Raw genomic sequence first — 23,149 nt, forward strand, 5'->3', positions numbered from 1 at the left:
ACAATTTTATTATTCCCCCCCCCCCCCCCACTGCTGTTTTTGCTGTGTCCATTCGCTGTGTGATCTTCTGTATCTATTTCTCTTTTTGTCTTATTTTCTCATCTTTCTCTTCTAGGATTCACCGGGATTCAATCTGGGGGACCTCTGATGTGGACAGAGGTTCCTTGTTAATTGTGCTACCACAGTTCCTGGTCTCTGCTGTGCTTCACCTTGACTCTCCCCTTTGTCTCTCTTTTGTTGCATCATCATCTTGCTGCATGACTCACTTGTGCAGGAATTGGCTCACCGCGTGGGCACTGGCTTGCCGTGCAGGTACCGGCTCGCCACATGGGCACTCATGCAGGCACTCAGTTCACCACATGGGCACTCACATGGGCACTTGGCTCACCACATGGGCATTCGGCTTGCCATGCGGGCACTCAGCTCACTGCATGGGCACTGGCTCACCATGCAGGCATGCTTTCTCTTCCTTTTCACCAGGAGACCCCAGGGATCAAACCAAGTCCTCCCATATGGTAGGCAGAGGTCCTTTCACTTGAGTCACATCCACTTCCCCCTCCCCTCTTTTTGAGAACATTGGGCCTCCCCAGGAAGGGGAGGTGCAACCTGTGCCAAATGGCCCCATCCAACACCCTAAACCAGTAACCCTTCCTTATTATATTGTCTAAAGAGTTTTCTCAACATTATAGTTTCAACCATGTACCCGTCAATCTCCCATGTTCACCTGCTTCTCCCCCAATTCTACGGACCAACCAACACATTCTCCCAACCCTAGCCTCCGTCGTCTGCACAGCTCAATCCAATAGTATCCCTATATCCCTGTCACATCCCTTCACTGCACAACTACTTACCTCCACTTTATCACAGATTTCACCCATGTTGGCATTAGCTCACAACCCTCCTCTCCCCTTCTATTTCCTGTAAGCCTATCTTCCAGACTCTAGCTCTCTGAGACAACTCAATTTGCTTAATTCATATCAGAGAGGTCATATAATATTTGTCCTTCAATCCCTGGCTTGCTTCACTCAACATAAAGTCCTTAAGATTCATCCACGTTATACCATGTGTTAGTACTATTTTCCTTCTTACAGCTGAGTAGTATTCCATTGTATGTATATACCACATTTTGTTTATCCATTCATCTATTGATGGGCATTTGAGTTGATTCCAACTTTTGGTAATGGTGAATAATGCCACTATGAACATTGGTGTGCATATACCAGTTTGTGTCCTTGTTTTCAGTTCTTCTGGGCATATACCAGGCAATGGAATTGCTGAGTCATATGGCAAATATAAAGCTAGTTTTTTAAGGAACTGAGAAACTGTCTTTCACAATGGCTGGATCTCTACATTCTCACCAGCAGCAGATGAGGGTTCCCATTTCTCCACATGCTCTCCAACACTTAGAGTCCTGTTTTTTTAATGGCCACCAGTCTAATAGGTATAAGATGGTCTCTCATTGTAGTTTTGATTTGCACTTCCCTAATAGCTAGTGATGTTGAGCATCTTTTCATGTGCTTTTTGCTCATTGTTTGCTCCTTGTCTTGATTGTTGTTTTTGCTCATTGTCTGCCGGTTGTTTTTTCTTATTTTCTGCTGGTTGTTTTTCTCATTGTCTGCTCTTTGTTTTTGCTCAACGTCTGTTGTTTATGTTCTTTAGGAGGCACCTGAAACTGAACCCAGGTGCTCAACTGCCTGAGCCACATCTACTCCCACATATATATTTTAAAGATTTATTTACTCCCTGCCCTTGTTGCTTGAGCTTGCTGTCTGCTGTGTCCATTTGCTGTGTGCTCTCTGCGTCTGCTCATCTTCTCTTTAGGAGGCACCAGGAATCGAACCTGGGTCCTCCCATGTGGGAGAGAGGCACTCAATTGCTTGAGTCACCTCCACTCCCTGCTTTGTTGTCTCTCTCATGGTGTTTCCTCTTTTGTGTCTCTCCTTGTTGTGTCATCTTGTGTGAGGTCTCTGCCAGACTGTTGCACCAGCTCACTGTCTTGCTCATCTTCTCTAGGAGGCACCGGGATCTCCCATGCGGTAGGTGGGAGCTCAATCTCTTAAGCCACATCTGCTCCCCTCTGTATATTTTTGTCATTTCTTCTTGCTAAATTAACCCTTTTATCAGTATATATTGACCTTTTTCCCTTTTAACAGTTGCTGACTTTATGTCTATTTTCTCTGATATTAGTATAGCTCCCCAGCTCTCTTTGTGTTACTGTTGCATGGATGGCAATTGTTTTCTTTCAGTTTTTTATTTATCTTTTATTTTTCAGGAGGTACCAGAGATTGAACCCAGGATTTCATATGTAGGAAGCCAGCACTCAACCAATGAGCTACATCCACTCCCCTCTTTCAGTACTTTAAATATTCATCCCAATGCCTTCTTTTTTTTCATTTAAAAATTTATTGAAGTATATCATTCATACATGAACATACATAAACAATAAACATATAGCTAATCTTGTGAACTTACAAAACAAACATGCATAACTTCATACAAGGTTCCCATATATCACCCCACCACAAACACTTTGCATCGTTGTGAAACATTTGTAAAGAATTATGAAACAGCAGAAACTCAAGATAGAAATTGACATTCTCAATAAAAATAAGATGTATTGGGAAGGAAAGCTACAAACTTTTACTAAGGAATGGCCTGTTTCCTCACCTCATTTAACGGGTACTTTCCCAATTCACCCTGAAACTTTGTGGATTAGTCCCCCTTGTAATTAATCTGTTTTGGCAAAGTTGTCTAGGACATGGTTATGTGGTCAATAACCTGTAACAGAGTTACAACTAGGAAAATTAGAGTGGTAGTAGGTATTTATTTAATACATTCAGGTAAATAGCTGTACCCTCTATATCCCTTAACTGGCAAAGAAGCTGTTAGAGTCCTTTAAAAACTGTCACAATAAGTGCTACAATTCTGAATGTAATGTCTCTTTAATTATAATTCAATCAAGAACCAAATAAAAGATGATCAAAATGATTCCTAGCAACTACAGTATAAAAATGACTGATTTAATGGACCTGCCCAAATTATTTGTTCAAATGCCAAGAGGCAACTTCCTTAACATAAAAGGGTTTCCAAATTTTCTTTAATTTTCTCTCCTCTGATGAGAAATCTCAGGTGCATTTACTCATATTATCAGTTCATCACCTCATTAAGTTCTGCGAAAGACTATAATGCATATTTGAAATTATGACTGTAAAAAAGACAATCAAGAACCCTTATTTTGTTCTTGGAAAACTTTATTTCAATTTAAACAAAAAAGTAAATATTATTTATGTTATTCAGGGACATATGGGAGAATATGATCATCATTGATAGCTGTTTAGCTGGCAAACTCCAAATAAGTGATGTAATCTAGGTAAAAGAAATTTACTATCCTAGATTATATTTAACTACCAACCTGGGATCATGAAAAGATCTAATATAAAAGATTAGAAACAGATTTACAAGAAATCATATCAGAAAAACCTGAGAAAGTGATGTCTAATATATTGGGAAATTCTATTTCTAGTTAATTCTCAGAAGAATGAATTTTTAGATATAAAAATCAGGAACAGGTCATACCATGAGTATTAGAAACAATGATGTACACTTTGATCAGTTTAATATGATGATAGGATTCAAGATGTAAGTTAAGATCTAGATGTAGGTCCAATTAATCATTGCCAAAAAATTGAAACTTTACAATTCTTTAAAGGAACATAAAAATATGACTATTTGGATCTTGTCATTATTTACAATTGTTAAGGTGATTTTTATTATTTATGAAAAAAATAGACATAGTAACATTGTTACACACCTGAAAAAGATTTCAAATAGATTCCAAATAGAATATCCCCATTAACAGCAACTGAGAAATCTAATTCAATTTACAGATTTTACTTCTGATCAAATAATATAATTTCAGTTATTTCTTTGAGCCTGCCTTATGTTAACAAGTATAACTAGCCAGACAACCAAACCACATCACTGATTTCCAAACTCTACTTCCATTTTTTGTTTGTTTTGTTTTTTTAACTAACATGTACCTAGAAATAAAGACATGACTCGGATTAGCTGTAATGGCCTTAATTTTTTTGTTTTACTAATTAGTTGATCTTATTCCATTGAGGGCTAATGCCAATTTACCAAGTAGTCTGTGATTTCAGAATTACTTACAATAGCAGAATACTGCATCATATACAGAAATCTTGATCAATAATCTTCTACTTACTATCATAACCAGTTATCTTTCTAAACAAACTATTTTCAAATGTAAAATGTACAATACTATTTAAAATAAATACACAATATATAGTTTCTACATTCTCAGACAGGCTTAAAAATGAGGTAAGAAAACTTAACTGATTAAACCTTTGACCATTCTGGAAATGGTTTAGGGAAATGATGATGAAAGATTTTTTCTTAAGTCTTTTCATGTTTTCTTTGAATGTCTTTGAGTACTACTTTTTCTATGTTGAAAAATTATATAAAAAGTCCTTAAGTTTTGTTGGATAGTCTGTCATCACCCCAGTTGCTCCCAAATCAAAAGCTCTTTTGTATTCTTGTTCTTCATTTAATACCCAAATATATACCTGAAAATTAGAAGTGTGAGACGTATGAGAAGAAATGTTAAAGTAGAAAGTTATTTTTTACTAGCATTTATCCACTACAATCTCAGCATACTTTGAAATAACCTTTTAAACTTATAATTCTAAGAAATCATTAAACTCTTTCTAAACATTTCACTTGGCTCATTAAACATGTACTGTCTTATCCCTGATTTTAGCTCTTCTGACCTATATAAATGCTAATGCTTTTTATTTTTTATTTCATTTTTATTTTATTCTTTTTTATTTTTTATTGTCAATGCTTTTTATTAACTATAAAGCAGAGCTCAAGGCCCTTATTTGTGAGTCAGTAAGACAACACCATTAGAGTCAGGGACCAAATGAAATCAGTAAAAAGTTCCTATTCTTCACAAATATGTTAAAGTGGTGAACCACTCTGTTTCCAAAATGCATCTTTCCAGAAACTTACCTGAATGCCTCGGGCGGTGAGATGATCAAACAAAGCTTTCCTCATTAGCAGTCTATCAAAGAAAAGCAGAATAGATTTAGGTAATCTTAGTCCTAACTGGCAATTCAGAATTTAGTAATTCCTACTTGAAATTAAATTCCAATACTTCAGCGATATAAGCAATGACATCAAGTAATAACGGCTGCCATGGAAGCATTTTCATGTCTAACTGCTGGATCTCCTTTCACTGTTGACTGCTGGCAGACAACCAGAACTTTCCTTCTACTCCTTGAGGCCATTAGATCCTCAGAAGACCCATTCTTTTGTAGCAATTTAAGGGAAAAGAGGCCTCCTCACTTTTCCTACTGGAGCTATAATAACGAGAAAGAGCTGGGAATAACATGTTCTTAACTTTCTAAGTTAAAATAAGGTAGCAAACTCTGGTCAAGTTCTATAACATCATAAATGGATTAAATAGTCTTTCGTGAGCTACCTTAGACTTAATGTCCATTAATCATACTATCCTACATATAGGGAAAAAAACATTTTTTAGTTTTAAGTAACTACCTTACAAGTGCACTTTTAGAATATAAATCACTTAAGTAAGATAGGAACTAATTATACTTCCCAGTACTAATTGTACTGGTAAGTTATATATATTTTTTCTATAAATGATTAACAGAAACTAGACAGTATGTGCATTTAACCTCCAGTTAAAAATGTGTCCTTGAAAACTAGAAACTGAATGAGGAATAAAGCAACAACGACAAAAAAAAAAAAAAAAGAATAAACACTATCGCAGAGAGAAAAGATAAAACTAGGTTTCCAAGACTTTGAAAGAGGAATTAAGTAAAAAAGTTGTGATTAGAACTATTAACACATTTAAATATTTAAGGTTCCATCTAAAGCAAAATACAATATAATTACTTTGTGGTTTTTACCTAAAAATAAACTCAACTTGTCTTAGAAATGAAGGCATTATTTAAGGTGTTACACACCCTATGGGTGGGGCTTCCTTTATGCTGTTGAACCTCCGTACAGACTTTTCTGAGAAATGTGCTATTAAGCAACACGTGCTTTTACATATACTGCGTTACTATGCACACTTCTTTTCATCACATTTTTGACTGTGGGCTAGTGGAAACAGCAAATAAGTAGCAAGCTAGATAACTGTAAGTAAATCACTTAAATTTGGGTAGGTGGGTGAGGGCTCAGTTTCTTATAAAATTAGATGAGATTATCTCTCAAGATAACACCTAAGGTTTTGTGATTAATAATTAAGCAAATATTAAATTATTCAAACATATTCATTTGCACAGCAGGTACTCAACAGTTCCTTGTTACAAACTACATGTGGAAAGCTTGACTAAATAAGTATAGGACTTAACAAACATGGCTAAAGCAATAAATTCTATATCAAGAAACTAAAATCCTTACACATCAGAAAGCCAGATGAGAAACTTTTGACTTCTTGACATAGTACATGGTTCTTTTAGTCTGTGGCAAAATAAAATTGGAATTAGAAACACATGAATATATCAGGAGATATATAAATATATTAAACAAGTTCAAATATGAAAAATTGTCTTGCTGTGTGCTTTACTATTTGTAAAAGGACCAAAAATTTTAAAATAAAACAGTAGGGGGAAATGGCTGCAGCTCAAGCAGTTGAGCTCCTGTTTACCATATGGAAGACTGGTTGGATCTCTGGGACCTCCTGGTAAAAAGAAAAAAGGCCTCCCAGACCTGTGCAGTGCAGGCCTCGGCACTGGTGAAGCGACTCACCAAAAAGATGACACAACCAGATAGAGAAACAAAAAACAAAAAAACCCCATAGTTGGATACACTTTTCCCACTGATCTCAAACAAACTTTCTGCTACCAGTATTGAAAAGTTAAAAGAATAAAAGTTATCTTTCCAGAGACCATGAGTGCCCTGGGCTCATGTCTTAGGCTTTTTCTTTCTTTGGTGAAATCTTTTTTCCTGATTTTTCTGCTATAATTTAGTATATAGTAGGTTTAAAACACCAAACTTTACTATGGCTTAAAAGGTATTTGCAGTGTAAATATGAGGCTAGTTTAAAGCATTTTGATTCTTTCCATTTCAATTTGAAGATCTGGAGCCCTGTCTTTTAAATGATCTATTCTACTGGAAGAGCCTACTTGATTTTCGTAAATTAGTGAGTAAAAAAGCAAGGTTCTGTACCTAGTAGAGAATTATGTAAATATAGAAGTATCTTATATAAAGTAACTTTACCATTTTCTCTCCTCATCCCCAAAGGTATTTGATGTGGAGGTGGATCTTCCTAAATGTATTAATATTAGTGGTACACTTGAGTTCAATGGTATTTTCAACTAGGAACAGTCAATGAAGTAGAAAGAAAAGTTGAAGGGCAACTGCTATTTTACATCAGAATAAAACAATTATTAAGCTTCTATGATTAAGTTCATTTTTATTTTACCTGAGTTTTGAATATATAGGCAGAGAAAGTCATTGTTATCTGAAATGGGCCCATACTAAGTACTTATAATTCTTTATTATTCATTTTAGAAAATGTCATAATTTTATCAAAAAAATGTTATTAGTGGGAGTGGATGTAGCTCAAGTGGTTGAGCATATGCTTTCCACGTATGAGGTCCCAGGTTCAATCCCTGGTACCTCCTAAAAACAAACAAACGAAAAAACCAACTCTCACTGGGGAACAGATATAGTTCAGTGGTTGAGCACCTGCTTCCCATGTACAAGTTTCTAAATTCAATCCCTGATAACTTTAAAAAAAAAAAGCTCAGCTAATAGAATATGGAAATAACTACTGAAACCGAGTCTTTCTCATTGCTACTGATATTAATGAGAATTTATCTTAGTTCTGCTACAATTAAGGAAAACAGTAACAACTTACTTTAATATGATAGAAGGCATTGGAATTTCAAAAAACTGTTCTCGAATGGGCACGAAGGGCAAGAGACCAGTGAAGAACAGGCCAAGAATGAGCAGAACACGTTGCAGACTGAAGAGTATAGGAATATCTGAATTCTACAAAACACAAACAATATTATGTGTTACTTTACAACTGCTCAAATAAAGAGGATTATTTCACAATCCTCAAAATTTCCCAAGACTCTATTTTAACACCTGTTCTAATATGGATACCCATTTACTAATGCACCACACTTAGAAATGGCTAGTCCTTGACAAGCAGGTCAGTATCATCCTTGGAGCGCCTTATATCATGATTGATGTTACTAAAGTTTGTCTATTCCCTACTCTCTGTTGATATTGTATCTAGGCAATTATAATGTGTTAGGAAGAAATTATTTATTGACATACCACATTGCCTTCCTATCATAATGCTAGCCAAAAGCCACTAGAACTAGGATTAAGGGATTAAGTGCTCTTTACCTTTAAGCATGGAATAATTTTTTTCCAAATACAGAATTTTACAAATGGTGGTTAGTTTCTCAGGATATATCATAAACTCACAAACACCTACCAAAACTCTAATTCAACTGTAATTCTATACAATTATAATTTTAAAAGTAGAAAATTGCATTGCATTTGCCACCAGGTCCAACAAATAAAAAAGGCCTGCTAGATTCACTTTGGCTGTAAGGCAAAAGGAGAGGACTAGGCACTGTTCCGCCAGCAAAAAGGGGCTGGTTCCCCAGTGGAGTCAAATCCATGAGCTTATCTTTCAGGACCAGGAACCTTCCGTTCCACCACTGTGGCTCCCCAAGGCACCAGCACAACCACTGGATGTTGCCCCTGCATGGAGAGGCAACTAGAGAATCCTTGATTGGATTCAGTTTTGGAACTCTTAGATGTACAGGAATTCTTAACTAGAGAATCCTTGATTGGATTCAGTTTGAGGACTCTTAGATGTACAGGAACTCTTAACAATACCTGCCTTTTCTGTTAGACTTTTAGAACTGGACTTTTAGATTCAAAACAACTACTAAGTTCAACTATACCTATAAGCACAATTCTGAGAATGTGGGTCATTATATCTATCAGTAAAACAGGCTTCAGTTCAAGATTCAACAAACCTGCAGCATCTGCCACATCATTTGTTCAATTACTTCCACCTGAGCTGTGGTCTTATTCTTCTGTCATCAAGTCCAGTGGCATATATTGGTTTTACATTAAAAAAACAAATAATCTGTATGGAACAATGGCCCCCAAGACAATTACAATGATGGGATTTTCTTTAGGGGGAGCTTTAGCTGTCTCAAGAGATTCACTTTTCCAGAATACAAACATGGCATCATGAGGGCTTAGATAAGAATGCCCTGGTCTTGATCTTGGTAACTACTGTAGCTCCTTTTTAGTAGCTGATGAGGTAAAAATAAATATCTAAGGGAGCTTTTGTGGCTCAAGCAGTTGAGTGCCAGCTTCCCACATGGGAGGTCCTGGGTTCAATGCCTGGTCCCAGAACCTAAAAAAAAAAATTACATATATATATATAGAGAGAGAGAGACAGAGACAGAGACAGAGACAGAGACAGAGACACTGAATTGCTAGGTTAAAAGCATGGGCTTTTTAAAGGCTTTTGATATGTATTATGAAATTGTTTCCAGAAAGATTGCCCCAATTCATTTACCCACTACCTATGTATGAGAATAGAGTAAATCTTTGCCAGTATTATCACTAAAAAAAAAAAAACTTTGTCAATCTAGAAGCACTTTGAAAGACATGTTTAGCATTTGCAACACAAAACCACTTTTGTCCTTAGTGATAGTACTTAACACTAGAGAGTAAACATATAGCAATCTAATGGAACAAGAAAAAAAGATGAAGGTATGAAATAGTAACCTTATTTCTTTATATATATCTGTGTATATATATTTGTATATCAATACTATTGCAAATGTATCATCTTTCATCTACACTATAAAGAGTATTTTGTAGTCTAGTCCAAGAATCTAGCCACCATTGAAAGTTTCTATTGGAAAATGTGTTAAAAAAAAAAACCCAAAACCTCTAGAAAGCAAGTTTCTTCTATTTGTTTTTAAAATGAATAAAAATTATGATAAAATTGAACTTTCTAAACAAAAGTAATATAATGAAGAAACATACAAAAAAGCAAAGTAAATTTATTTTAGTTAGCTCAAAATAACCTACTTTATTTTAAAGAAGAGAATAAATAAGTTTGAGGATTTATTTTGCCCCTTATGTTCAGATGATGTTTTGTAATATTTTCTTTTCTTTTTTTTTAAAGATTTATTTATTTCTCTCCCCTTCCGCCCGCCCCCACCCCGATTGTCTGTTCTCCGTGTCTATTTGCTGCATCTTCTTTGTCCGCTTCTGTTGTTGTCACGGGAATCTGTGTTTCTTTTTGTTCCGTCATCTTGCTGAGTCATCTCTCCGTGTATGTGGTGCCATTCCTAAGCAGGCTGCACTTTCTTTCACGCTGGGCAGCTCTCCTTACGGGGTGCACTCCCTGCGTGTGGGGCTCCCCTATACGGGGACACCCCTGTGTGGCAGGGAACTCCTTGCGCGCATCAGCACTGCGCATGGGCCAGCTCCACACGGGTTAAGGAGGCCCGGGGTTTGAACTGCGGACCTCCCATGTGGTAGACGGACGCCCTAACCACTGGGCCAAGTCCGCTGCCATGTTTTGTAATATTTTCATCCCTATATTTATATTAGGATGTTTCAGCTGTAAAACAATATGCAAGTCCCTGAAAAACCTTGTTTTCAACAAAATCACACACTAAGAATAACAGAGAATCATGGAAAATATAGAGTAAGGGACTGGCCACTCAAAACTTATACAGTTTTGGAATCAGAGCACTTAAAACAATAACTGGTTCTTCTGAGGAGCTATGCAAGGCTGCTGGTGGGGGCCACAGGAGGGGGAGTGGTATTCTGGAATGTTTAACTGTTGTAGAGAAGTGGGGTGTGCGCGGTATTGAAGGCCAGGACATGAGAACTCTGAGAAGGAAGTTGGTTTATTTCAACCGGCTGGACTCGGCGGACTCTTGTCCTAATAATAACCAGCCCCGAACAGCATTTTTTGGTCACTTTTATACAGAGGTTTAAGATTAGGGAGACGGGTGATGGTATGCAAACAGACCTTTGGTAAGTCTCTTCAGTGTTTGATCTGTGTATCAGATAGGTTATTTCCTCCAGGTGAGTTGCATATTCCCCACATTCCAAGCCAGCTTGGATTAGCAGATCTTCCACATTCCATCTGGATGCAACCTTGAATACACCTTCAGTCTTACATCTTTTTTGGAACATTCAAAGACTGTAGGGCCTATACTACTTATTTGGACTTTTAGGGACTAGGTACATTTGGAAACAATTTTGAATTTATGCACAGGCTATATCATAACAACTGGCCACACCCCATATCTATTAAATCAGAATATCTGAGATGGGACCCAGGCATTATGTTTTTAATACATAAAAACTTTATGTATTAGTCAGCCAAAGCGGTGCTGATGCAAAATACCAGAAATTGGTTGTTTTTTATAAAGGGTATTCATTTGGGGTAGGAGATTACAGATATCAGGCCATAAAGTATAGGTTACTTCCCTCACCAACATCTATTTTCACATGTTGGAGCAAGATGGCTGCCTACATCTGTGAGGGTTCAGGCTTCCTGGCTTCCTCCCTTCCAGGGTCTTGCTTCTCTTTCCTCTGTGTGCTTACTTCCCGGGGCTCCAGCTTAAGGCCTCAGCAACAAACTCCAATATCAAAACTCAACATCAAAAACCCTCATATCAAAAGCTCCAACTCTGTCCTTTGCCATGCCTTTTATCTGTGAGTTCCCACCCACCAAGGGGTAGGGACTCAAAGCCCTAATGACGTGGCCCAAACAAAGCCCTAAACATAACTCAGTCATGCCCAGTAATAGACCAGGTTACAAACATAATCCAATATCTATTTTTGGAATTCATAACTATATCAAACTGCCACACTTTGTATAATTCCAATGTATAGCCAAGGTTAAGAACCACTGTACTAAGAATGAAGAAATAAAGTCATTAAATGAAAGAGTCACATGTTTCCCCACCACCACTGTGTGCACCCCTTCCTTTTATTTTCATATTTTTAATTTCTAACATCTGAGATTTCGGTGAATGGAAAATTCTACTGAATCATACTTTAAGAATTGTAAAATGTGCATAATTTAATTATATAGCATGTTGATAACATGAATGCTAAATATTGTTGAGATATTCTTACTGTAATGTTTGAAAATTATTACTGAAAATTTTGGAGTTTTGAAATTCTAAAATGACAGAAAGCCAGAGGCTTCTGGAGAAATATGTGAATCAAGAGGAAAGTTGTATGATTATGGACCAAAATTGAGCTTTTTATTTTGAAATAATTATAGACTCATAAGAAGTTGCAAAAATAGTTAAGTACTGTATCTCATTCACTTAGTTTCCCCATATAGTGACATCTCCTATAACTGTAGTACAGTTTCAAAATCAAGAACTGACATTAGTACATTATGGTACAATTAAACTACAGGCCTTATTCAGCTTTACCATTTTTAACCCACAATCATGTGTTTGTTGTGTTTGTATGTGTGCATAATTCTATAAATTTTATTTCATTTATAATATCATGTAACCACCACCACAGTCAAGATACAGAACTATTTCATCACCAAAAGAGAACTCCTTAGTGCTACCTCTTTTCATTCATACCCACTTTTTTTTAAAAAAATATTTATTTATTTATTTCTCTCCCCTTCCCCCAGGAACCCCGGTTGTCTGTTCTCTGTGTCTATTTGCTGCATCTTCTTTATACGCTTCTGTTGTTGTCAGCGGCATGGGAATCTCTGTTTCTTTTTGTTGTGTCATCTTGTTGTGTCAGCTCTCCGTGTGTTCGGCGCCATTCCTGGGCAGGCTGCACTTTCTTTCGCGCTGGGTGGCTCTCCTTATGGGGCGCACTCCTTGCATGTGGGGCTCCCCTACACAGGGGACACCCCTGAGAGGCAGGCACTCCTTGTGTGCATCAGCACTACGCATGGGCCAGCTGCACACGGGTCAAGGAGGCCCAGGGTTTGAACCGCAGACCTCCCATGTGGTAGACGGACACCCTAACCACTGGGCCAAGTCCGCTGCCTTCGTACCCACTCTTGACTCTACCCATCATCTCTGTCCCTTGGCAACCACTAATCTGCTCTCAATGTCTATAGGTTGAGAATGTTATATAAATGGAATTATATCATACGTACATACCAAATATATAACCTTTGGAGGTTGATTTTTTTCACAATGCATAATGCCCCTGAGGACCATCCAGACTGTTAACGTGCATCAATAGTTTACTCCTTTTTATTGCTGAGTAGTATCCCACTGTATGGGTATACCAGTTTGCTAAACCATTTACCCATGGAAGGATATTTGGGTTGCTTCCAGCATTTTGCTATTATGAATTAAACTGCTATAACCACTGGTATAGAGGTTTTTATGTGCATACGTTTTCATTTCTCTGGGATAAATGCCGAGAATGAGATTGCTGATTCATACAGTAAGTACATTAGTTTTGTAAGAAACTGCTGAGCTATTTAAGATAGTGGCTTGTGCTATTTTACATTGCCAGCAGCAAAGTATGAGAAATACAGTTTCTCTGCAACCTCTCCAGCATTTGGTATTATTGCTATTTTTTCTCTATAAATTTTTAATGAAGTAAAAAGATCAGTAGGCCACAAGGCCTCCAGTGTATTATCTCTGTTTTAATGACATCTAAAAATATCATTAGATACTGTCCAGTTATGGAAAAGTCTTAGTCTGAAGTTCTGAAGCCACTCAGTCAAGTGTTTGCTCTCTCATTTTTTTTTAAGCTACGTCGGGATATCACAGCACTTGCTGCACATAAATAAAACTTCCCTGTTTTACTGAGGGCCTCAGTCATACTCTGAATTATAATATATGTTGGATATATGTTTTTGCCTTCTTTTCTAGGAAGAAAGTCCTTACCAAAAGAGGTCTTTTTATCTGCGAATTGCTACTTGTGTCATGTTTCTTCTGTACTATCACTTGAGTTCTGAAAAAAGAGTCTTCAGTGCTTAAGATTTTTTAACATTTTGAATTTCAAATTCTCTTAGTTGACCTTTTTGCTAACATATAGACATTAGGCAAACCATTTCAAAATTGGTCAAAATTTATTTTTATAGATCTATTTTCTTTTTTTTAAAGATTTATTATTATTTTTTTATTTCTGCTCTCTGTGTCCATTCACTGTATGTTCTTCTGTGACCGCTTCTATCCTTATCAGCGGCATCAGGAATCTGTGTTTCTTTTTGTTGTGTCATCTTGTTTTGTCAGCTCTCCATGTGTGTGGCACCATTCTCGGGCAGGCTGCACTTCCTTTCCCGCTGGGCGGCTCTCCCTACAGGGCGCACTCCTTGTGTGTGGGGCTCCCCTACGCGGGGGACACCCCTGCATGGCACAGCATTCCTTGTGCGCATCAGCACTGCATGTGGGCCAACCCCACATGGGTCAAGGAGGCCTGGGGTTTGAACCACGGACCTCCAATGTGGTAGGCGGACGCCCTATCCATTGGGCCAAGTCCGCTTCCCTAGACATATTTTCTTTAAACAGAAAATTTTCAGTGGATAGAATGGCTTTGCTCTTATATACTACCTGTTAATCATGATCTTGGCTTAATCAGATTAAGTCTTTTTAGCAGGCAGGGTAAAAAGAAGATTGGGATGTAGAGATGGAAAACTAAATACTCTTCTTTAATTCGAAATTACACAATAAATTTAATTACTTAAGCAAGGACTAGGTATTCAAAACAGGAATCATTTTGTTTTATAATGTACATAATTAATATGTTGGTAAACAGTTAATAAATATTAGTGTGTGTGACAGTTTGAGACTGTACCCTAGAAAAGCATGTTCTTAGAGTTAATCCATTTATGTAGGCATGAACCTATTGCAGACGGGACCTTTTGATTAGATTACCTCAGTTAAGGGCCTTTTGACTAGATTACTTCAGTAACGTGTGGCTCAAAGTGGGTCTTAATCCTCTTACTGGAATCCTTTATAAACAGGATTAATATGGAGAGAGAGACAGAAGAAACCCCCAGAAGCTAAGAAAGTCCCAGAAGTCAAAGCCAAAACAGGGAAGCAGACGCTAACGGATAGGGCGTCCATCTATCACATGGGAGGTCCGCGGTTGAAACCCCAGGCCTCCTTGACCCGTGTGCAGCTGGCCCATGTGCAGTGCTGATGCGCGCAAGGAATGCTTGCCATGCAGGGGGGTCCCCTGCATAGGGTAGTCCTGCGTACGGGAGCCCCATGTGCAAGGAGTGCACCCCGTAAGGAGAGCCGCCCAGCGCGAAAGAAAGTGCAGCCTGCCCAGGAATGGTGCCACACACACGGAGAGCTGACACAACAAGATGATGCAACAAAAAGAAACACAGATTCCCAGTGCTGCTGCTAAGGATAGAAGCCGTCCCAGAAGAACACACAGCGAATGGACACAGAGAGCAGACAACTGGGGGCGGGGGTGAGGGGAAAGAAATAAATAAAAAAATAAATCTTAAAAAAAAAAAAGCCAAAATCAGGGGACCACAGAAGCACAAAGAGAAACCCATGGAAGCGAAAGAGGAAGCCACAGAAACCAGGAAGCTGAAAGTGATATGTCCCAGAGGAGCAGGGAGAAACTGCCGTCTACCTTCCCTTTTGACAGAAGAGCCCAGAATCAATGGCAGCTGGTCTTCTGGCAAAAAAAGCATTGCCTGATGCCTTGATTTGGACATTTTTCTCAGCCTGGGAATTGTAAGCTTATAAGCTAATAACTCCCATTGTAAAAGTCAACCCATTTTTGGTATAATGCCTTCAACAGCTTAGCTAACTAAGACAGTATGTGAAAACAATAATTGTATGAACCAGTACAATTACATTAACTTAAAATGCAAGGTCCAGATCTATCAGATCCATTTTCTCTAATAAACTTCTGGCTAGCTGCTTTCAATCAGGACCATCTCTCTTTGTATCAAGGCTATGAAATAAAATAATTATAAATAATTACTCTGGGAAGAGGATTTGGCCCAACGGATAGGGCATCTGCCTACCACATGGGAGGTCCAAGGTTCAAACCCAGGGCCTCCTGACCCGTGTGATGAACTGGCCCCCATGCAGTGCTGATGCATGCAAGGAGTGCTGTGCCACGCAGGGGTGTCCCCTGCGTAGGGGAACCCCATGTGCAAGGAGTGTGCCCTGTAAGGAGAGCCGCCCAGCACAAAAAAAGTGTAGTCTGCCCAGGAATGGTGCCCCACAAACAGAGAGCTGACATAGCAAGATGATGCACAAAAAGAGACACAGAGTCTCGGTGCCACTGACAAGAATACAAGCGGACACAGAAGAACACACAGCAAATGAACACAGAGAGCAGACAACTGTGGGGAGGGGGGGAAGGGGAGAGAAATAAATTAAAAAGATAAAAAAATCTTTTAAAAAAATTACTTTAATAACATATCATTTATAGATACACAATAACAACAAAGATGATTCCAAATCTTTTATGAAGCTTACCTCTTTGTAGCACTTTTCTACAATTTCATAACTGGCATTGCCCCACACTGTTATATGTTCTCGTTTGTACTGCTTTACCAACTCTGAAACCTACATGTGAAAATTCAAAATTTTAGATACATGTCTGTTTATGAATCCATTTATACTATTTTGCTTTAAAAAAATGGATTACAACTGACTATCTTCCAATGGACAGTATAAAATTTTGGAAGAACCAATATGTAAATTCAGATTATTCTTTAAAATATATGAAATCATTTATATTTTACCATTATACATGTATTTAATAGAGTGCAACTCTTAAGAAATTTGAGATAAACCTACTAAAAATGAAACAAGTTAAGCTAGAAGAAGCTAATTATATAAATGCCAGTATGATTGATTCACAGAAGCAATGACTGAGACATGATAACTCGCTCTGAAAATGGGCTGTCCTACAGTAAAGTGATCTCTTCTACCAAAGCATTATTTAAAATATATATCCAGAGTATCACATTTCCTTAAACATTATAATCTATACAGTCATCTTCTCTAGTCTTATTTAGTTCATGAAAGCAGATGCAACACACCCAGAGGAGACAATGCCTCAAGTACCTTCTTAATCAGCACAATGTTGTTGACTTTGATATCGATGTTAACGGGAGTGTTAGGAAAGGCCTCAAAAACTTCCTTCAGTAATGGGATTCGGTTATCTTTACCTTCGCAATGGCAATCTGAGAAAGCAAGATTTTTCAGTGTATATTTAAAAGATAACTTGTACTATTTTTATAATTAGAAAAGTTATAGTATATATTCATTGCAGGACATTTACAAAATGACTAAATACATAAAGAAGAAAAGAAACATCATCCCAAATCCCTCAACTTAGATATAACCATTGTAACCATTTAGTGTATTTCCTCTACTCTTTTTATCTATGCATAATTTAATATAGCTGGACTATAGCATGCCTTCAAATTTTAACCTGATCTTCTAACACAAGGAAAATAAATATTTCTATGCTGATATACTGTGTTTATTTATTTTTATTTTAATTAAAATTTTTGAGGTTACACATGTAGTTATCAGAAATAATACAGAGAGATCCCATGTACCCTTGACAGTTTCCCCAGTAGTAAGCTCTTGCAAAACTATAGTACAACATCACAATCTTAATACTGACAATGATATACTCCTCCAATCTCATTCCATAATTATGATTTTAAAAGGCTTTACAATGCTTCTTTGACTAGGTAGGCCATAATTTAATTATCTTAATTTAACCATTCCCCTCCCAGTGCATATTGAGATTGTTTTTAAAGTTTTGCTATTTTGCCCCCTCTCAATTAGAAGTGGAATGGGCATCACCATCCCAGAATCCTCAGGATTGGGGAATGAACAATGGACTAGAGTAGACTTACTGTTATTCTACTATAGATTTATTGTGGTTCTAACAATGGAAGAACTGTTATCATGGACGTGGAGACAGTAGCCACTGGAGGTTCTGAGGGAAGGGAGTGGGAAAAATAGGTGTCAAATGGGGGCATTTTCGGGACTTGGGAATTGTTCTGAATGACATCAGCAGTGATAGATACAGGCCATTATATAATCTGCCATAACCTGCAGAATGGAGTGGGAGAGAGTGTAAACTACAATGTAAACTATAATCCATGCTGTGTGGCAATGCTTCAAAATGTGATCATCAATTGCAACGAATGTACCACACTAATGAAAGAAGTTGTTAATGTGGGAAAAAGTGGGAGGTGTGGGGAGTGGAGCATATGGAAATCCCCTATATTTTTTTAATGTAACATTTTATGTAATCTATGTATCTTTTAAAAATAAATTAAAAATATATTTTTAAAAAAGTTTTGGTATTTTATCACCATTGACTTTATCAGTGATAGAGAATATATATTCAGGCAAGGGAAGCATATACTAATTCAGTAAAGTGTTGAAGAATTATGTCAATATAGCTATTAAAAGAAAATTAAGAGTTGTAGAAAAATTAGAAGGGGATTTAAATCATTCTTCATATTTCCTGAAGGTTATTTTCTTTACTCTTTTCCTAGTCCTTTTTGCCTCTAATCATCCATGTAGATACATATACTCTACATACTACATAACTATTGTAAAATTTCTCCTACCTTCCAAACCTTCAATTCCACTAACCTGTGAATAATTAAATGGTGAAAAATCATTCGCTCCATCCTTTTTGTATGGTAAATTAAAACAAAGATGTGGGAAGGGGATGTGGCTCAAGCAACTGGGCTCCCGTCTACCACATGGGAGGCCTTGGGTTTGATTCCTGGGGCCTCCTGGTGAGGGCAAGCTGGCCTGCGCTGCTGTGGAGATCTGAGAGTAGACAGTGAGTGCAAACAATGTGTGTGTTGGGGGGGGATGGTAAATAAATGAAGTAAAATTTAAAAAACAAAAGATGTATACCAAAAAGGTAAATTGAATCATGCCAGAAAATTAAATTAATTATAATAAGGTGTCATGTGAAAAGCAGCATATGAATGAAAAGGAAAAAAAGGAAAGGTGTGTTACTGTTTTATCTGTCCTACATTCCTATATTGTCTATTCCCTACTCCCCACATTTCTGATGGGGCTCTTGGTCATTCTGATGGGGTTATGAATTATCTGGTTCTGCCTCCCTAGCCACAAAGTAAGCATATGACCACTTTGAGACTCTTTGGGCGTAACAATATGGGTACTAGGAAAGAAGATCTGGTCTCCTGAAATCCTGAGCTAAATGAATCATGTAACCTTGATGCTGTACGAGAGGTTAATCTCCATGTGGAGATGATACGCCTGAGAATAAAGCAAACACAAAGGAAAGCAGGAAACGGAGACAGAGAGAGACAAATTACTACTTGATCTGAAATTAGTCATGCCTGTAGATGTATAACCCCTGGACTTTTTAGTTGTGAGAACAAATATATTAATATTTTTTACTTAAACTATCTTGAGATGATTTATCTATTGCTTTTAAGTCCCAACATCCTTCCTTCCCTTCAAAAACTGTATTACCCTTACTCTAAAACTGCTCTGATAGGATTGTCATTCACAGTACCACTCTCCTTCACCCTCAGGAGTAGGCATATGATCTAGGTCTGGCTTTGTCCACATGTCTTTGTCCACAGAGAATGTTTCAGTATGAGCACATGTCCCAAGCTGAGACAATCAGCGTCTTTTCCTGGGACTTTTCTCTTGAAGCTTATAAGTAGGACTGCCTCTGGGGTCTTAGTGTAAGAAGGATGTCAGTGATCATGGTTCCCTATTACATGGACAAAACTCATCTGAATTCAAGAAAATAAAACCAAGACACATAGTACCAAGAAATGAAGAGAAAAAGAGAGAGAGAGAGTACTTTTTGTGCCCCTGGATCCAGCAGTGTTTGATGTCAGATCCACCATCATTCTGTCCAATTACATGAAACAATACCCCCCTTTTTTTTTTTGCTTTAAGCTAGTTTAAGCTGATTTCTGTTATTTATAATCTAATAAGTCTGAGTATGACATTTCAGTTTTGTATAGCTAAATATAGTAGCCATTATCCACACAGGTATATTTTAATGTAAGTTAATTAAAATTAAATACAATAAAAAATTCAGTTGCTCTAGCCACATTTCAAGGGCTCAAAAGCCACTTATGACTATAGGCTACAGTACTGAATGAATATAGGAACATTTCCATCATTGCAGAGTGTCCTATTGGCTAGCATTGTTTTACTTAAGTAAAGATTTTTGTTAGCTTCTAAGTGTGGGAAAATTAATTTAGCAGTCAAAGAGAATTGCCATGGATCAATAGCTATTCACATATAAGTAAGATGTATGCAAGGATCAACGTAGAAAGGTCAAAGAGATAAAACCAACTTTGGAGCAGTTAAATGATAAATTAAGCAATAATATTGCATCTAGTAGTGGAGGAACAAGGAAATTAAAAGGAGTACTAAGAAAATAAAAACGTTTCCCAAAGTGATAAGAAGAAATTAAATTAGATGCCTGAGCCAGCAAAGAATATGGAAAATGAGTTGGAGAAAGAGAAGTTTTTTCCAAGTATTATCCCATGCAGGGCAGGGAAATGGAACACTAAAAAAACCAAAAAAGGAAAACAACAGGAAAACAGGAATGATAGGCAAGGAATATGCCACAGCACTGCTGAGTAATGGAATGAGTGAAGTGGTCCGTACAGAATGCTAGAAATTTTAAATAATTATTATCAACTATATAAATTGACTCTAGATTATCGAAATTATGCATTTTCCATGAAAAAAAGGCTAGTCAAGCAAGCAAGGTAGATAATAAACCCTTCAGTTGGCACTTTTTTATGTTCCTTTTTTACATTTACTTCTTAATATAGTCTGTGGCACATCAAAGCACCTTTTAAAAGAAAACACTTAATTACCTCTCCATTTAAGTTGTGAACCACAAAGAAAATGATATTCTCTCCAGTTTAAAGAGAAGCAAGGAAAAGTTCTGAGCAGAGGAATAGGATGAAAAAAAACTAAACAATTTCCGACTAATCTCAGTCACATTTATATAATACTAAATATTAATTTATTTCAAATGCAGTAAGCTTCATATCTGAGGCATAGTCTAAAGTCAGTTATTAGTCGAATTCAATATTATTGAAAGTTTATTATTCTTTACAGTTCTCTGAAATTTAAGAGTACATGGAATTGCTATTATTATGTTTGAGAAGACTGTTCAAATGGGGAGGCAGTATGGTACAGCTTAACCTTGGACTGGTAAGGAGGAGACCAAGTTTCAAGTCCTATCTCTGTCATTTACTTGTTATATGACCTTAATCAGGTTAATTTGCATCTTTTAGCCTCAGCTTCCTTATCTATAATCTGAAGAGACAGGATTAGATGTTCTCAAAGTTCTCTTCATATTCAAAGTTTTATAGTTTTATGATTTTGGAAAATATGAAACCGGAAAATATAAAACCAGAAAATTTTAAATATCTTTTTCCTCAAAAGATTTTTTAAATCTTTGTAGGGCTTTAGTTTTTGCTGTATAAAGGGAAAATAAGAAAAATTTCACTTCTAAAATTTTCTTAACCATTACAAGTCCACAATGGACACAAATACTAGTACTACTTGGCAAGTATAATTCTGTTATTTACAAGAATTAATAAATTGTTTCCTCATACCAACACAGCTAATAACACTTACCTGGAAAGTAAACTCAAGCACAAATTTAAACATCGTTTAGAGATAGCTAATTTAAACAACTTTCTGACTTTTTTTGTTTTTTTTGCAACTTTCTGATTTTTATTTGGCTTTCCAAAACTCCACTATCAAGGACAAATTATACTGGGCAATTGTAAATCCAGTTCACTGTACAGTTACAGGTTTTTGTGTTTTTTTTGAGCTCCTGGGGGCTGGGGATTAAACCTGGTACTTTGTGTGTGGAAAGCTGGTGCCTAACCACTGAGCCATACTGGCTCCCCTGAGTTGATTTTTTTCATTTAGTTTTCTGGTTGTTTGTATTTTTTTTGGGGGGCGGGGGGGTTGCTTTTTTAGTAGGCACAGGGAACCAAACCCAGGACCTCCCATGTGGAAAGGAGGCACTCAACTGTTGGAGCTACATCTGCTCCCCACTTAGTTCTTTTTGAAAATCATTAACAATAGATCCTTGGCACTGAATAATTCAACATATTTGCAAGCCATACCAAGGTCCCTGACATGTAGCATCTTGTAGTTTTACTGAGGTATACATTTGAATCATTCACAATGTAATAAGATTTGTAATGGTGAGAAGCCTACACCTGCTCCATGCCTTTATCTCAAGGTGGTGTATTTTCCATCTAACATGAAGGGACAAGGGACATGTTTCTTTGTGAGAAATGCTCCCTCAAACACTGCTATAATAATCTAAACTATGGAGCAGCCAAATTACATAGAATCAAACGTTACAGAATCCGTAAGGATCTAAAAGGGGTCCTTTCAATTTCTTTTCATTTATACTTTTTTATATTTATAAATAAAGGGATGCTTTTTACAAGTTATAGCAGTATTCTAGAATTTGAAGCTTTAAAAGTATTTCAAAGTATTCCTAGTAGTATACAGGTTTCCTGTAGTTAGTGTTTGGGTTAAACTGTACATGGATTTAAATTGAATTAAGTCAGTTAAATCTTAGGGCTTGATCATCTCAAGGTCAAATAATCAAGGTTTCAGATTTGTAGGACTAAGAGAACAAGCTTTAAGGGCAGTATTTTTTAGTTGGAACTTAATACAAAAAGAGAACACATGTATATCTGCTTCTCAAATGAATATACTTTAATGGAAATGATTAAAGTGAAAATGGAAACTATTACCTTTCTGAAATGTGACATCCAATTTCTCAAGGTAAGGTGGGAGTTCCTTTAAAAGACATGATTTAAAGAAAGTTAGCTCTCAAAAATAAATGAAGTATTTTAGTATCTTACGTTAAGACAGAAAATTAAGATTTGCTTCTTCAAAATAATAAGAGAAAAAAAGACTACATATGTTTACATGGAACACCCAGGAGAACATCCCCAACAGCAAATTATTCCCTATAATTACATACATTCACCACCCACTAATAAAAAATCTGTGCTATTTATTTGGACCTTTTCTCAATGATAAATATACAAAGGTTTCAGTAGACGAATGTCAATAATAGA

The 23,149-nt window shown here is 36.8% G+C and overlaps 1 protein-coding gene across 2 annotated transcripts in view; it reads right to left on the reverse strand.

The window, feature by feature from the left end:
• Positions 1-2,383: 2,383 nt before the first annotated feature.
• GDPD1 (glycerophosphodiester phosphodiesterase domain containing 1) overlaps positions 2,384-23,149 on the reverse strand; it is a 47,978-nt gene continuing 27,212 nt past the window's right edge. For both annotated transcript variants that reach the window (XM_058283888.1, XM_058283889.2), the window contains exons 4-10: positions 22,820-22,865; positions 17,109-17,227; positions 16,515-16,604; positions 7,910-8,043; positions 6,448-6,507; positions 5,032-5,083; positions 2,384-4,586 (exon numbers count right to left, since the gene is read on the reverse strand). In XM_058283888.1, coding sequence (XP_058139871.1) covers positions 4,464-4,586; positions 5,032-5,083; positions 6,448-6,507; positions 7,910-8,043; positions 16,515-16,604; positions 17,109-17,227; positions 22,820-22,865 — 624 coding nt within the window. In that variant the 3' untranslated portion in view covers positions 2,384-4,463. The remainder of the gene's footprint in view (positions 4,587-5,031; positions 5,084-6,447; positions 6,508-7,909; positions 8,044-16,514; positions 16,605-17,108; positions 17,228-22,819; positions 22,866-23,149) is intronic.

Source organism: Dasypus novemcinctus, chromosome 21 (genome assembly GCF_030445035.2).
Source record: "Dasypus novemcinctus isolate mDasNov1 chromosome 21, mDasNov1.1.hap2, whole genome shotgun sequence".
Taxonomy (NCBI): Eukaryota; Metazoa; Chordata; class Mammalia; order Cingulata; family Dasypodidae; genus Dasypus; species Dasypus novemcinctus.